The sequence below is a fragment of the Diospyros lotus genome, chromosome 8, assembly GCF_014633365.1.
Source record: "Diospyros lotus cultivar Yz01 chromosome 8, ASM1463336v1, whole genome shotgun sequence".
NCBI lineage: Eukaryota > Viridiplantae > Streptophyta > Magnoliopsida > Ericales > Ebenaceae > Diospyros > Diospyros lotus.
The window spans coordinates 559,660-576,406 of NC_068345.1; the positions used below are offsets into that span (position 1 = coordinate 559,660).

General features: G+C 36.7%; 1 protein-coding gene across 3 annotated transcripts; it reads left to right on the plus strand.

Annotated features, from left to right (window-relative positions):
- The first annotated feature begins 3,267 nt into the window (after positions 1–3,267).
- On the plus strand, positions 3,268–16,304 carry LOC127808434 (COP9 signalosome complex subunit 4). Of its 3 annotated transcripts, XR_008024942.1 has the most exons (15): positions 3,268–3,571; positions 3,668–3,819; positions 6,611–6,714; positions 6,815–6,875; positions 7,525–7,617; positions 7,715–7,815; positions 11,285–11,393; positions 12,112–12,156; positions 12,348–12,416; positions 12,520–12,611; positions 12,734–12,776; positions 13,059–13,167; positions 13,330–13,464; positions 14,025–14,084; positions 14,743–14,793. XR_008024942.1 is itself a non-coding variant. In XM_052346969.1 (14 exons), the coding sequence occupies exons 1-14, from the start codon at positions 3,442–3,444 to the stop codon at positions 15,886–15,888; spliced, it is 1,194 nt and encodes a 397-aa protein (XP_052202929.1). In that variant the 5' UTR covers positions 3,270–3,441; the 3' UTR covers positions 15,889–16,304. The 3 variants fall into 3 exon arrangements, 1 of the variants encoding a protein (XP_052202929.1); XR_008024941.1 differs by having other exon boundaries at positions 13,059–13,464; positions 14,743–14,795; XM_052346969.1 differs by lacking the exons at positions 13,059–13,167; positions 13,330–13,464 and adding an exon at positions 15,814–16,304 and having other exon boundaries at positions 3,270–3,571; positions 14,743–14,802.
- Positions 16,305–16,747: the final 443 nt, after the last annotated feature.

The following is a 16,747-nucleotide window of genomic DNA, read 5'->3' on the forward strand; positions in this document are numbered from 1 at the left end:
AAAATACATTGAAAACTATAAAACACAAAAAATAGCCTCCCCACACCCTCTCAAATATTGAACAAATGTCTCTATTTTTTCTCTCTCGAGCATCGGTTGTCAATCACATTGCCATTTTCGTCGTTGCCATGAGCCACTATCAACCTCGCTTGCCACTGTCGAAAGTTATCGTCGATCGCCTCCGCGCAGACCCACATATCTCATTTATCTCATCTTTTATCTCCTTTCTCATATTCTCTGTTCACACCACAACACAAACCAGATTCGATTGGTGTCGTCGGTGAACATGGGCTTTGCTGCCTTTTCCATCGTGGGTCATCATCTTGGTCATCATTGTTGTTATTCGCCGATTGATAGTTTAAAACCACTAACATGGGGGACTGGTTGAGTTGTTCATTCTTGGCCATAACATTGGTCTCCTCCCCCTTTCTTTTTTAAACAGTAGCCTCTATGGTCATTGTTTAGGAATAAAGCCAACGACTATAATTGCCACAATGATGGGTGAGGAAGGAGATAGGGCGATTGGCAATGATAAGAGGAGAAATAGAGGCGCCTGGCAGTCAAAGGAATACGTGGTGGCGGCGACGGCGTTGGGATGTGCAGAAAGCCCTAAAAGACGGAAGAAGATGGGTCTACTGTGGCTCCCTTCCCTTGCAATTTTTTTTTTTGGTGCCATTTATTTTAGTTAAATATTAAACTGAAATGTGATATGATTTTTTTCTATGAATTTTTTTAATGATATTTCTAAAATTTTGATTTTTTGTTTTATTTTATTTGAATTTTATTTTATAATTTAAAGTATTTGAATCAAATTTACAATTTACAAATAAATGTTTATAATTTATTTTGAATCAAATTCATTAAATAAAATATCAAAAATAACAAAAGAGAAACCGTTTAAAATCTCAAAATAAACATGACTATTAGTTTTTTATTTTAAAAAATAGTTTTTCAAAATGACGAAAATAACATATTTTAAAAAATTTTAAAATAGACATAAAAAACACAAAAGTCAAAATAAATTCAAAACTCAAAATTAAAATACAATTAGAACACTACCTTAACAACCCAACGAGACTAGAATAAGCATTAATTGTTTTGAATATTGAGTTATCAACTTGTTAGGTCCCAATAGGGGTGTTCGTGGTTCGATTTAGCCGGTTTAAAACACCAAACCGTACAAGTCGGTTTTGTATCAAATCAAACTAATCGGTTTGATTTGGTGCTGAAAACCTGAACCGAACCAAACCGTAGTTTGCGGTTTGGTTCAGTTCGATTTCCACGGGTTCAAATGTTATCCATTTGGCGAAGATTCTGCTGAAGAATTACCTAGGGTTGGGTGACGGCAACTTGGACGAGCGGTTGTTAACGGAGTTGGAGAAAGTGGTAGGCGAGGCGCGGATGACTCCGGCGGACATCAACGAGGTCCTGATCAAGAATCGGCGGAGCAAGGAGAAGGCGGCGAACGAGCTTCTACAGGTGCTGAAGTTGAGAGCCGAGAAGAACAGAGGCAACGCCGCCGACGACCCGAGGGAGAGGAGTTCGTCGGAAGATGCAGGCGGAGAGGAGGAGCAAGTGAAGCATCCTCTGGAGAGCCCGAAGCAAGGCAGCGAGCCGCAAGAAAGCAGCCTCGAGAAAGGCCATGAAAACGGCGATGGAGAGGACAAGAAATATGAGATGAAGGAAGGAGGCCAATGACACCCGCCCTAGCCATTTTATATTTTGTATTTTTTAATTTATATATTATATATATACTCGGGCGGTTCGATTTTAAACCGAACCGCCAGTCTGCCAAACCACAAACCGCGCGGTTTGGCAGATTTCCAAATCGAACCGAACCACATATTCGAAAAACCGGTCGATTCGGTCCTATTTGGTTCGGTTCGGCCGAAAAACCGCGATCCAACGAGTTTTTTAAACACTCATAGGTCCCAATAAAACTAAATATAAATAGTTGATGTTATATAATTGTAATTTAGGTTGAAAAAACAAAATAGATTCAGATGATTTTATAAATATTCAATGGAATCATATTTTCCAAGTATCAAAGTAAGTTAAAAAATATTTGGAAATTTGATATAAAAAACTTTTAAGTTTAGTTAAATTTTTATTTAGCTAAAAATAAAATTTATTGGCCCAAGCACATTGCCTCCCAGCCTCCCAGAATTCGTAAAAGATGGGTGAACAAAGACAAGTCAATTGAGTATTTAAATTTTAAAAATTAAGTATTCGTGCTAAAAATAAAATAAAATTATAAGTATAAAAGATCTGGGTCCTCATATTTTAAATTTAACTTGATATATAATTATTGTTTGTTACAACCTTTATATTTATCTTAATTTAATTTGAATAAACATATTTATTGATAATATTATCTTAATTTAATTTTAACAAGCATAATTAGTGCTAAGAACTAATAGCAGGGTGTTGGAGTCACAAAATAAAATTCTATTCGCAGTTACAATTTTACTTTTTGCAATCATATTTTAATATACTTAAAATATCATATTTTAAAAACTTATTTTTACCCTTACACCCACTTTTTCCCTCAATTAATTATCTGCCACCACCTCTTCATACATACACAAACACACACACATATATACATACATATATACATTAACAACACCGCATACATAAACATAAATATATGTATATATTCACACACATACATATATATTAATAATCTATATGTATGTATATATATACATATATATATTTATATAGAGGAAGGAGGGAAGATGGCCACTGCTTCCTTCTCATATAGAAAGGAAGCAGCTATACAGGAAAGAAGCTTCCTTCTCATATAGAAAGGAAGCAGCTATACAGGAAAGAAACAGTGGCCATCTTCCCTTCTTCCTCTATATAAATATATATATATGTACGTATATATATATATGTCTGATTATTTTCATCGATTTTTTTGTGTTCTCCTATTATGAATTTTTTTGTGTTTGGGCAACCGCGTATAGCTGCTGACGAGAGAGAAAGTGTGTGAATGGATATGGTCAAGTGAAAGAGGGTATTTTTGAAAATATTGACTATAAAGAGTTATTAAATTGGCTATGAAAAGTAAAAGAATGATAATAAATTTGTAATGACTGCGAAGAACAAAAACGTGGCCACGAATAGAAAATTTCAAATATTAATCAAAATGACCAAAACGCCCAAATTACATTTAATTTTAAATGCCATAAAGAAAAATACGAACTCTGGGCCGGGCTCTTGTTATTGTTGGGCCGTGCAGAATCAAGTTCACGGCGGAAGGAAGGAAATACCATAAAAACGAGAGGGAAGCGAGCAGGGAGACGAGACGCAGTGCAGGATCTCGTTACGGAATCAATTTTCCCAAAGCGCAGCTATAATCGAATTGTTGGATCATTCAATCACAGAGAGTTAGGGCTTCGATTAAACCCTAAACCCCGCCTCTCTCTCTCAACGATGGAGAGTGCGTTTGCGAGTGCTTCTGCTATTGCCGACCAGAGGCAGAAGATCGAACAGTACAAAGTCATCCTCTCCACCGTCATCGCGTCAAACGATGTCACACAAGCCAAGAAATTCATCGACCATGGTCGCTTTCACCGAATCGCTCGTGCTGTTCGAATATCGAATTTGTTGATTCAGAATTAACGACTTGCTATTTGCCTTTTTTTTTTGGAATTCGCAGTGTTGTCCGATGACGTTCCGTTGGTTGTGTCGCGGCAACTTTTACAGACATTTGCGCAGGAACTTGGCAGGCTGGAGCCAGAGTCACAAAAGGAAATTGGCCATTACATTCTAAACCAGATTCAGCCTAGGGTTGTTTCATTTGAAGAACAGGTCTGTTGCGATCAAATTTGTATTTCAAGAGGTTCATGAATTTTGTGTACATTTGCGGGGTGCTTTGAAGTATTTGATTTGCACGTGACAGTGCACGGCACACTTGTGTATGTAGCACCAATGCGAAGCGTTGTCAGGGTCTAGGAATAAACAGCATGGTTGAAGGCCGATAAACACATAGTGTAGTCCAAGTACACAAAATACAAACATCAACATGCGTATATAGATGCAGAAAATAGATTTCTTCTAGTTTTTTGTAGCAATTACTATATTGAGCCATTGCTTTATTTAACTTGTCGTGGAAAAAAGACAGACAGGAAAGCGTAATTTGGTTTTCTACACTTGATCATGGAAAGCCAAGCCAATGGATGGTCACTAAGAAAATGTTGCAAGTTGCTAGGGAGTTTCTTTATTGAATCATTTATCACTTCAAGTGCAATTTAATGTGTATTACAGGTGACTTGTTTTTCTGCCAAGTAAATTTCCCTTGTTTTTTCTTGGATAGCTGAGTGCTGAGGGTTGCTTCGAGGTCTGTCAGTGTCTTCATTTTACCTGTGCGTCTCTTATGCCACGAGGTTACTTGCCGTGCCCCCACCGCAATGATTTTTCCTCTTTTTTTTTTTGAATGCTCGGGTTTGGTCAAATATCTGGTTGACAAGCTACATAAGGGGAAAGCCAATGTATGTAAGAACTCTTACGTGTTTCTGCATGACATGTAGAAATTCTATGGGGGCTTTGAAGTTTATAGTCAACTATGTACATGTCATTCTTTTGATTTTATGCATATGAGACGCTCATAACGAGATATAAATTTGTAGTACAGGATTAGATGCGCACCATATATCACGTGATTATTGAAGCAGTTGTGCCATAAATTTCTCCAAATGTAAATTCCCCTTCAAGTTGTTCTCTCATATTAACATAAAAGTAACTTTGGGAATCTTTTGGATTGAATAGTGTTTTGGCTTCATTTTTGTTTTATCTTCTATGGGTTGGCAAACTTTGCATGTGGCTTTCTATCTATTGTCGGTCCTAAGCCCCAATGAAGGAGGATGTTTGCATTAGGTATTTGACAACCAATGTAAAACTTGTTGGGTCAACCAATGTGAATTCTAGGCTAATGATAGATCATTGGCGTGTAACCTTTCATGGTGGCGTGCTGCACTATTTGTGGGTAGTGAAAAAAGAGCTAGAGTGGCTGCATGTGTTAATTCTAGAATGGTTATTGCATTTTCATGGACAAATCTGAGTAAAGAAATTAGTTCAAGAACATAGATTAAGGATTAGATAATAGAATATTGAGACTTTGACAGGAAAAACTATAGAAGTGGTGGACGTGATGATTAGGAGAGAAATTAGTATATTGTACTTCCATGAGACGAGATGGGTTGGAAAGAAAGCCAAAATGTTGGCAAGATCTGGATATAAATTTTGGTATTCAGGGAATGATTGAGCAAATAACGAAGAAAACTTCACATAATGTTGTAATGATGAAAACTTAAATAGGTTTAATTTGGCAAAAAAGAAGCAAAAAGGACAGACAGTTAAGCAAAGTCAAAGGCTATTGAAAATTTATACCAAAGAATTGATAAAAAAGATGGAGAAAGATTTATAAACTAGCTAAAGTAAGAAATAAAAGAAAAAGAATTTGGGCCAAGTGAAGTGAAATGCATAAAAGACGAAAAGCAAAAAAATACTAGTAAACGAGGGGGGAGTCAAGGAGAGATGGAATGGAAGGATTAGAAACAAGTATAATGTTGGGGCATCTTAGTAACTCTGAAGAAGATAAGAATTACATGTTCTTTAGACGGACATGTCCAAGTGAAATAAAGCAAGCATTGAAAAGATCAGTAAAATAGTTAGACTGGGTAATATATTGATAGAAGGATGGAAATGCAATGGAGAAGAGGACATCTTTTGATTAATGGAATTATTTAATGTGATTCTTAAATCCAAAAGAATGTCAGACAAGGGGACAGAGAGCACTTTAGTAAATGATCTGCTTGTTGGTGATCTTAGTGGCTGAATTAATGATTTTTCCTTCTGCAGCATTTCTTTGCTGCTTGTGGTATTCATGATCTCTGATGTGATTAATGGTAGTTGATCATTCAAGAAGGCGTCCTGCATAACTCAATTATTTTGTGGCATGTTTAGTGTGAGATTGAGATGACTGGATTTCTATATATGATCTGTTCCATAGATTATTGTGCACTTGATGCCAAAGCTTCCTGGTTAAGTATCTATGATGCACTATTATGTGGTTGCAATTATGAAATTAGTATCCGAGGGTGTGATGATGAATGGGAATCTATTTGACTTTCATAGGCTATAAGAAAACAGCTTAGAGGCAAGAAGTGTGATATGATGTAATTGGCTATATAATAAGATAACATTATTGTGAATAAGATGAAACTAATTGGTTGTATAATCAGGTTATGTATTTGCTTTATGGACCCATTATTAATATATTGTCAAGTTTTTTTCTTTTTAAATTTAATGAATGGTGAAGTTGAATTTGTCTAACCACCCTGTGTCCCACATACCCAATCCTGAAGCATGGATCTAATTGTTGAAAGACATCAACACTTGACTTTCATAAAGTTATCCTGCTTGTCTAATTTATTGGAATTTTTGTGTGATTTTTTCATCTTGTTGCCTTGTGTGTAGAAATTGGTTTATTAACAGTTCATGATATGATTTTCATGCATAATATCAATATGAGATATTTAATCCTGTAAATTTTGTCAATATTTTCATTCAAGAATCCATGACCTATCTGCAAGAGTTGCAGGTGTTGATCATCAGAGAGAAGCTTTCCGATTTATTTGAATCTGAACAGCAGTGGTCAAAAGCAGCTCAAATGCTCAGTGGTATTGATCTGGACTCTGGCATGAGGTCTGTGAGTGAGATCTTTGGATTGTTCAGTTCATCAACAACAGATACATATTTTATATCCTCAAGTATTTAACAGTTTTCTTGTTTGCTGGTTTATCAGAGTGATTGATGATACATTCAGGTTGTCAAAGTGTGTGAAGATTGCTAGCTTATACCTTGAGGTATTTTCAGCAAATTGTCAAGTATGCTTTGTGTATACTGATAATAGTGCTTCTTCAATATCTGAACTTTTTAGTTTGGATGCTGGGAGAGACTATCATGTGTAAGGAAATAGTGAAACAAGTTTGCATATTTCACAAATGTAATGTGCATTTATATAGAACCACATGGATTGAGGTCCATCATTGAATTAAAAAGTACTGGATGTAGAATGTGCTGTAGTTTTTATCTCCGAGAAGAAGTGTGTAATATTTATGATATAACATAGAAAGCAGCAATATATTTTGAAGGGGTTCACTGCAATATGTCTCATGGGACAAAATTCCAGGGATACCAAATTTTCCTTGGTGAATGCATTTTGTGAAATATCCTTTTCACCTTTGTTAACCTCTTTTCACATTACTTCAACTTCTATTCCCAAGAATATTTTGAGTTGTCATAGCTAAGTAAAGAGTTTTCTTGTGTCTAGTTGAGTAGTTGTTGTCAAGTGAGGTTTTTCACATCTGCATCTGAGGCATTACTATACTCCTTGGAACTTTTCTTTCTTTCTTTTTTAAGTGTTTTTAATGCCAGAATCTGGAAATTTAGCCTCAAAACATTTTAAACATGAATTCTGATGGGCATTTGATACTTTGGTTGCTTATTTGGCAGGATGATGACGCTGTAAATGCAGAAGCTTTTATTAATAAAGCTTCATTCTTGGTTAGCAGCAGCCAGAATGAAGCATTGAATTGGACGTACAAGGTTGATGCTTAGGGACATTTGCAAGGACTATCTGTTCATGTTAGGAAGCTTAAGCAATTTTTGCTGAATGGTCTGTTTTCTGTTTCCTTGCTGCCAGGTTTGTTATGCAAGAATTTTGGATTTAAAGAGGAAGTTCTTGGAAGCTGCTCTTCGTTATTATGACATTTCTCAAATAGAGAAACGACAAATAGGTGACGAGTAAGTCCAGGAAAATTAATCCAATTTATTTTTGGTAACTGCTTTCAAAAATTGATTTCTATTTTTCCTCCTTTTTTCTTTTTGCGAGTGCAAGTGAATTAGGTGAAGTATGTGCATATAGGCTTTGCAAACTCAGAGATTATTTTGTTGCCAGTAGAGGTCTTATCTTGAAATCTTGCCTTTATCTGTATGCATATGCAATGGCCATAACATCACCATTCACATGCATTAGATGCCTTATGGCATTGAACTTTCCATCAACTAGTTTTTCTTAGTCTATTCAATGAGGTTGAACATGGGGACTCTATTTACACCTGGTCTGTTTGCTCGAATTTTGAATTCACGTAGCTTAAGCCTACCATGCATAGTGGAATTCATGCTTGATGTGTCGTCGTAGTTTCTTAGCTTAAGTAATTGTGACATCTGACTAAGCAGAGATTATAGCCAATCAAAGATTAAAAACTTGAAAATATGCAATTTGGAACCCTGGATGCTTTTTATTGATTCTTCTATGAGCCACTGTCAATGATGAGATAGTGTTTTCTGATGTTGATGTAACATCAGATAGTTTGGACCTTTTGTAGCAAGCTTAAGGCTGGTCAATTATGCCCCTTATGAAAATCTATTCTACCATAAAGCACAGGATTTTGGGGCCAACCGAGGCCTTCTTGGCTTTCAATTAAGGTTACATTTGTCACTAGCTCCCCTCCCTGGGAATGAGGATTGATGCTTTTAGCAGTTTCCTGTGCCATGGTCTGTTAATACTTAACAAGATTATCGGCCTGTTTGGTGGAAGTATGAAATTGTGGTAATACCAGGTGTCAGATGAATACCATGTTAGGGACAACTTGTTGCTAGGTATTAACTAAACCTGGGATTACACTATCCTACCAAGGTGGGACAAAGTCTTCCCCCTGGTGGTATAATTTAAGTCTTGGGCATGGGGCAATTAAACTTAAGATTTCTTTGGACAATTTTGTGTTAGTTCTAAATGAATCCCGAGAGGGGGGGGGGGGGGGGGGGGTAAATCGAGATTAGGGTAAATTCTTCGATAGTCTAAAGATCTATTGTTTGCAAAACATTATGTTTAGAAATATCAAGGAGTTTGTTTCTAAATCAAGCTTTCTGTTAAGTATGTTTCGAAACCTATTATGATATGTTTTGAAACATTTCTCTCTGTTTTGCTTATTTTGAAACATTCATTTATGTTTTGCTTGTTTTGAAACATTCTTCTCTGTTTTGAAAACGTTTCTTTTGAAAGCATGAACAATGAGAATAGTCAAGTAAAATAGTAAAGCAAGTGCACATGAGATTTATAGTGGTTTGGCACCCCGTCTAGTCCACTACCTTCAAGCTTACCTACTTGAAGGATTTTCAAACACAGTCACTTTCACTAGTGATCAACCACAACAAGGGTTTTACCACGGTTTACCCTAAAACCTTGTACACGATGAGTTTTTATGGCTCAACTCAAACCTTACACCACAATGAGTTTTAAGGCTAAACTCAAACCTTACAACCAATAACAAGATAAATAAAACTTATCTTTTACAGCTCAACATATTTAATGCAATAGAATGTCTTACCAAGTGGCTGTACAAACCTCTTGGTTTGAGGTGATGAGAGCTAGAAGGATAAGAATTTGGATTTCAGCTTGCTTCTTCTTTTCACACCACAATGCACATCAATGATTGTATGTATGAATCTTCTTTGAGAGCTTATCAAAAAGATTTTGTTTACAAGTGCTTGAGTATGTATCTTGTGTCTCTTGTATGTGTGTTCCCGTGTATGTGCTTGTAAGTTGGTATCCTTGTCTTCAAAGAACTGCTATATATAACAAGAGATAGATTTGGCTAATTATAACCATTAGAGACAAGATATTAAAGTAGGTTTCGAAACACACCTTATTGGTTTCGAAACAACACACTTTTACACTAAGGTTTTGAATCATACATTGCATGTTTCGAAACATCCAGCCTTTACAGCTGGTTATGCACTTAGAGATAAAATGAGTAGGAGACAATGCTTTATGCCTACTTATGATTTTGTTTTGTTCTCCACTTACAAAATTTGAAATTGAAATTATGGAGATAAAATAAAAAGTAAGCTTTTTGAAAAACTTTTGAATATAAAGAGAATGAACAGCAAAAACATCTCGGGTTTTTAAATATTTTGTTGACAAAGTCAGATGTTTCGAAACATGCTATGAAGGTTTCGAAACATACTTCAAAAACTTATTTCTAAACATATGCAACTCAGATTTTAAATGCTCTGCTGACAGAATTGTTAAAGGTTTCGAAACATATGCTTAAATTTCAAATATGCTTCAAAATATAGCATGTAGACTTATCAAACATAGAAACTTTTTCAAAAGACTTTTCGAAACAAGTGTAGAAACATGGTAGAATGATGTTTCGAAATATAGAGACTAAGTTTTGAAACATGATGCATGAACTTTGGATTTTTCAAACATTTTAACATTCACGCCAAACACTATTCATGTATGTTTCGAAATATGAAAATCTTATTTCGAAATATGAGATTCACATAAAAGATTTTTCACTCTAAGATAGGTTTTTCATCAAGCACATTTTCTCATATATCAAAAAATATGATACAACAATTTGGCCCTCTGTGTATAAACCCTTGCTGTAGTTTCACTCTTCATTGAATGCAGCTTTTCCTCTGTCTCTATGTTTCTATCGGCAGAATCAAAAAGAGGTTTCACTGGTATATTACCATCGCTGTTCACTGCCATCGTGAGCACAGCCACTCTTCTTCCCTCTGCCACAGCCGTGGGCTGTTGCTACTGCTACTTCCTCCGGCAATGGCTCCCTCTATGTCTCTCTCTCTCCACCCCCTCCCCCTGGATCTCTTATTCTCCCTCATTTTCTTTGCAACTAACACCACCATCGCCCTCTGTCACCATCATCGCCATTGCGTATCTCCCTCCACTTCATCGTCTTCTGATGCCACTGCCATTGATGACCTGTTTTCTCCCTCTTGCTACCGCCTTTTCTGCCCCCTATTGGTTTGCTATGCCATCTTTAACCAACCACTGCCTTTGCCTTCTCAATTTCCCTCTTGCCTCTGCTCTCTCCCTCTGGGTCAACCACCAACCCATCCCCGGATTTGTCCCAACGGAAAAATTGTGATCAGAATTTGGGATTGATCAGCTGCGTTTATGCCAGTTGGCTGGGAAGAGGTCATAGATTCGACTGCAATGTCTCTCTTGTGAAAGCTTAACAATCTTCACCAAGTAGTAGAGCTGTCCTCAAATGCTCCTTAGCAATGACCCATTAGCCCTTCCCTATTAAGAGTATTCTAGCTTGCCAATGAATTTTCCAAAATATATTTATGTATATTTAAAATTGTTTTTGAAATCCATGACCTATTGTTTGCCTTAGTTACCGCTACGTGTTTGTTTGCAACTATTTACATAACATGCCTTCCTGTTATTCCATCACAGAGTTGTCAATGAGGAAGCATTAGAGCAAGCCCTATCAGCTGCAGTGACGTGTACTATTTTGGCTGCTGCGGGTCCTCAAAGGTCACGTGTTCTTGCGACCTTGTACAAAGTATGCATTTTTTCCAGATGAATTGAAGATAAGTTTGAAAATAAATCTGCATTTTGAATTTTTGATTCTTCTGTTTCTTCAGTAATTGCGTATTAGATGTCAATACTTCTTTGTGGTATTGGCATATGTCATGCCAGTGTTTCTTGATGGCTTATATTTCTGATTTTAGTACAAGTCAATGTGTCTTATCATGATGCTTATTTTCTGGGGTTGTTTTCTTCCTGGTTGGAAAACAGTTATGTTTAGAAAGCTGTTTCTGATGTTTTATTTCTTCAGTGATAATGATAATCAAATGAGATGAGCTAAATTGGATTACCTCTCAAATTCAGTGGATCTTTTCTGTTCAAAAAATTCATTGGCTAGTGCATCATGGTTCCTTCTCTGATTACTATGGCTACAATGCCTGTCCTGGAGAGAATTCTGAGATTTTTTTTTTCTGTGAACTCTGTAGTTAACTTTTGATAGGACATGTTTGTTGATTAGAACTTTGACTGTTTTTTCTTTTTGGGATTGTACTCCTGGTCCTGGGTGCCTGTTGTGCCATGCTTATAGTCAGCTATAGCTACATCTTGGACTGCTGGTGGTTGTCTACTTTGTTAGCATTTGGTTGGATATTTGGTGGTACCTGGCTGGGACATTACAGCCAAAATATTATTGGGACAGAATGCTATGTTATAGAATTAGTTTTCTAAGGCCAATCATTGGGACTTTGTTTCAGGATGAACGGTGCTCTAAGTTGAAAATCTACCCAATCTTGCAGAAGGTGTTTGCTCTCTCTCTCCCCCTCCCCCTCTCTCCCTCCTCCCTCTCTCCCTCCATGCACAGTACACACACAGACACGAATACACATATCATCCACTTACAGGTGCAGAATACAAATAATTACCATATCTATGAGTTTGGTTTGGCCATTCAATTTATGTTTTATGTGGATTTTATTATGGAGTGGTTTAGGTGTATCTGGAAAGAATATTGAGGAAACCAGAGATTGATGCATTTTCTGAAGAACTAAAACCACATCAGGTATCTGTAATATTTCTATAGTAAAAAAAAGAAAATTTATGTATCATTGACTTTTTCTGGAAGTACTAATATGACTTCTGACCACCACCTGTATTTCCAACAGAAAGCACTTCTGCCAGATAATTTTACGGTTTTGGATCGTGCTATGATTGAGCACAATCTTCTGAGTGCAAGTAAATTGTACACAAATATAAGGTTGGGCGAGGGGTCTGTTCTTTTTTGCATGTCCTTTTCCCAATTAGGGTTTTTTATGTTTTACTCCTTAAAATTGTTACAATTTACTAATATGTATGTAATTGTACTTCTGCTGTCTCTAGCTTTGATGAATTAGGCACATTGTTGGGTATTGCTCCTCACAAGGTATGTTTATCTCTAGAATTCTCCCCAAAATAGTAACATTCCAGTCAATCACCTGAGTACTTTATCTTCATCTTACCCTACGTCACTGGAGCAATTGTTGAAATCTAATCATATGCATGGCTACATGTGCACGAATACAGATGTCCAGTTGATGTTTATGATTTCTTTATAAATCTATCTCAATGAGTTTTTGTATCCAAATGCAATCTTGTTGCGGTGCTTATTAAAATATTTTCCATACCATACTTGGCTCTAATCCAAGAGGAGATATTAATGTTTCAGAAGGGCCAAGTTAATTGTTAGGGAATGAATCAAGCGGGAAAAAATTGAACACACAAACAAGACAAACGTTACTTGGTTCGGCAAAAAAATGCTTACATGCATGGCTGCAGTAAGTGTTTTTCACTATTTTTGGAAGATTACTATTACAAGAATTATGCCCACATTTATAGACGAAAACTAGGGCAAATAAAACTCCTAATTCAAACAAGATTCCTGATCTGTTTAGGATTTTGAAAACAAATCTTTCAATTCCAATTCCTAATTTGTTTAGGTTTTGGGGGCAAAATGCAAGGGGCACTGCCCCCTTGACCCTCACCTGCGGACTGGGCTGTGGAACCCCGAACCAGCTTTGCGTACATGTCATAAATCGAATCAGGCTCCTCATCTCCAACAGTTAATATTATGGGTTGGTATAATATTGTATGATAATCATGAAATAAGCAACCATACTTTGTATTCAGAGACCTTTGTACAAGAGAATCCGCCTGTTATTGTTCTGTGTCAGGGGATGACCACCAGTGGTGACTGACATAGACTTGCTTATTCTAATTGTTGAAAACTGTTCATAGATGCGCCTGATTCTTGGACAGGAAACTTAAATTGTGGACAGGACACTATCACAATCAATGTTATTGGTTTTCCTGTTCTGTTATTTACTTCTGCTTTATTTTCTTTCTTTTCTCTTTTTGGTGGGCAGGGGTTGGGGGGATTGTACACATAGAAATTCATTAAGCTCTACCTCACTTAATTCATTCATAATTTTTAATGATCCATAATTGTTCACTGATGCTGACAAAGTGTTACTAAGGGAGGAAAGTTTTTATGGCTGCCCTTTGAAAAAGTTTCCACAGCTTATTCTAGCGGTTCACTTGGTAGTTGACTCAAGTGGTGCTCTTGGCAACTTTTTGTTGAGCAATTTTGCTTCTTAAGACTTTTTTTAATATTTCCCCTGAAAGTGTATTCCAGGCTGAGAAGATAGCATCGAGAATGATATATGAAGATAGAATGAGAGGATCCATTGATCAGGTATTATGTCCATCTTGTCGAGTAGTGTACGTGTTTTAATACCTATCTGAATTGTTTTGCAAGTGAGTTAGTAACTAAATAGGTTTTATATGAGTTTTTTACATTAATCCTGGTTCCAGAGAGCTTCATCTTATGTAAAGAGTTATCAGAGATCTTAGAATTCTCTGTGATTACTCTTAACTTGATAAGGATCTCTTCTGCCTTAAGGAATTGTACAGAGCACACCTGACGTTTGGTTGCTTTTCCCCTGTTGTTGGCATCTCTCTTTTTTGTTCTTGTAGATTCTTCTATTTTTTTTCCGGGGTGGGTGGGTGGGTGGGGGGGTGTTTGTTGGGGGTTAGATCCTCTTCTGAACTTTGTGTCAATCTTCCCAAAATAGTAAACGGTGATTGTCCAGACAGCCAGGTGATTGTACAAAATGCTATTTACTTAGTTGCAAGAAATGGAATGCAGAGCTAGTGTAGTCCATGAGCATGGTCTTGAAATTTTCAGTTTGTTAGAAGTTCGACTATGATTTGACTTTTTATGCAGCGGACATGCAAAATTTTGGAAGCTCTTTCTGTATATATTAACTTCTGATGACTTGGTTTATTTAGCATTGTGTTTTTTTCCAAAGAAAAATTGTGTGCATTGTGTTTACCTGGACATTTATATACAGGTTGAAGCTGTGATACATTTTGAGGATGACACCGAAGAGTTGCAGCAATGGGATCAGCAGGTGACTTTTATTTCATTTTATTAACTAGATTGCCATAACTGAAGATTTGAGTATGGAGCATTTTGGTTACAATCTAAAAAATGTGACTGGTTCTCAAAAATAAAAACTGATCCTGAAAGCTCTTTTGGTGGCCAAACTCATATTTTTGCCCCTGTAGTTTCACATTTTTTTCGTGTGGCCACCTAAACTTTTCGTTATTTTGATTACATCCCTAAATAATGCATTTTTGAGGAATTTAATTCCCTTTACTTTTGACCTTTTTTCGTGTAACTTTTCGTTGTTTCAATTACATTTCTGGAGTATGCATTTTCGAGTCAATTGTGCACTTCAAAAATTCAGTTGAAACAACGAAAATGTAATTGGACCATCCATTGGCAATGTGTGCACTTGACTTGAAAATGTATGGTCCATATGTATAATTGAAATAACAAAACGTTCAGATTGTCACATGACAAAAACATCAAAGTACAAGAGTTGAATTATTCAAAAATGCATTGTTTAATGGTGTAATTGAAATAACGAAAAGTTCAAGTGGCCACAAAAAAAAAAAAAAAAAATTAAAAGCACAGGGTTAGATTATGGGTTTGGCCCTCTTTGGCAGACTGTTTCCAACATCTCTTGGGAAATACATTCTGAAGATGTCCAACTTTTAAACAACAGAAAGTCATTTTCTTTCAAAAAATTGTTTACCATACAAGAATGAGAAAGGATATGATGATGTTGGGTGTTCTGAAACTTTATATAATTCTGGTTCTGGGTAAAATTGAAAATGGAACTGAAAAGAATTTGAAGTCCTATCTCAACAAGTGCATTACATCACCAAAGATCAGCTGTTTAATCTGTGTAATTCTGTACTATAAAATTATAAACCGGAATTCTATTTACAGAAATAAAAGAGAATAATATGAGAAGTATTGCTGCTGTGGGCCTAAGCATATTTGAACTCATTCTAATAATGTCATCAAGTGTGTGGGGTCTAATTTGTTCTAAGTATCCCTCTGATTGTTGCAGATCGTTGGCCTCTGCCAAGCTCTGAATGATGTACTCGATAACATGGCAAAGAAGGGACTGTCTATTCCTGTCTGATTTATTGGTTCACCATTTCTGTTGATAGAGGCTTCAAGTATTGACAGTTTTAGCAATTAGGCACTGCCTTTCACTTAACCCCTTTCCGCACCCACCCAACGCCCCTCCCCAAACACCTTAAAAAATATTATATGCAATCATCTTCCCCCGCCCCCCCTTTCTGTTCCATTCCTTTCACCTTCTTCTGTTAATTGCCCCCCACCCTCTTTTCCATTTGGCTGTTGACTGTTATATCCCATGCCATGATACGATCTGCAACACAGCCAATAAATTTCTTTATTCATACCCCCTGCCGTATTGATGGAATGTACTCTTATACTGTAAACTGCGGTATTAATTTGTCATCGTGCGATGTAAAATCATTCGGCAAGCATGCCGAGGCATCAATGCAAATTTTCCACCGTTTTTGGGTTCAACCTAATTCTATTGAGATAAAGAGCGCATTAAGGGTTTTGAGATATAAAATTATTGGAGGAATAGGGCACTCATAACGAGGCCGAGCTTTTGGGCTTAATTGGATTGTGTTGGCCCAATGCGAAGCTACTTTGTATTTGGCATGCTTTCGGCTGCTAGGTTGGGGTACGAAATTGGAAAGGGCAACTAAATTCATCGACCGGCGACTGCATCCAGAGATGTCAAGTGGGCCTGATTTTGGGCTTTGCTTGGCACTGGTACTGTGCCGGTGGCCCGGCCCAACCTTGGTGGGCCAGGAACGTTTGGCAACAATAGCTGCATGCATCTCTCTGCATCTAGAATGTCGGACTGTAAATGGGTGATGGTTAGATATGGGAATTAGATATCATTGACGAATGGTGCTGCTCCTCTTCCTTCCGAATATTTTTTTGTTTTATAATTTGAA

Coding starts and splice junctions, on each gene's coding strand:
- LOC127808434 (XM_052346969.1), top strand. CDS start 3,442: ATGGAGAGTGCGTTTGCGAGTGCTTCTGCTATTGCCGACCAGAGGCAG. Junction 7,816..11,284: donor AAACGACAAATAGGTGACGA/GTAAGTCCAGGA, acceptor ATTCCATCACAG/AGTTGTCAATGAGGAAGCAT. Junction 12,417..12,519: donor AAGAACTAAAACCACATCAG/GTATCTGTAATA, acceptor TATTTCCAACAG/AAAGCACTTCTGCCAGATAA.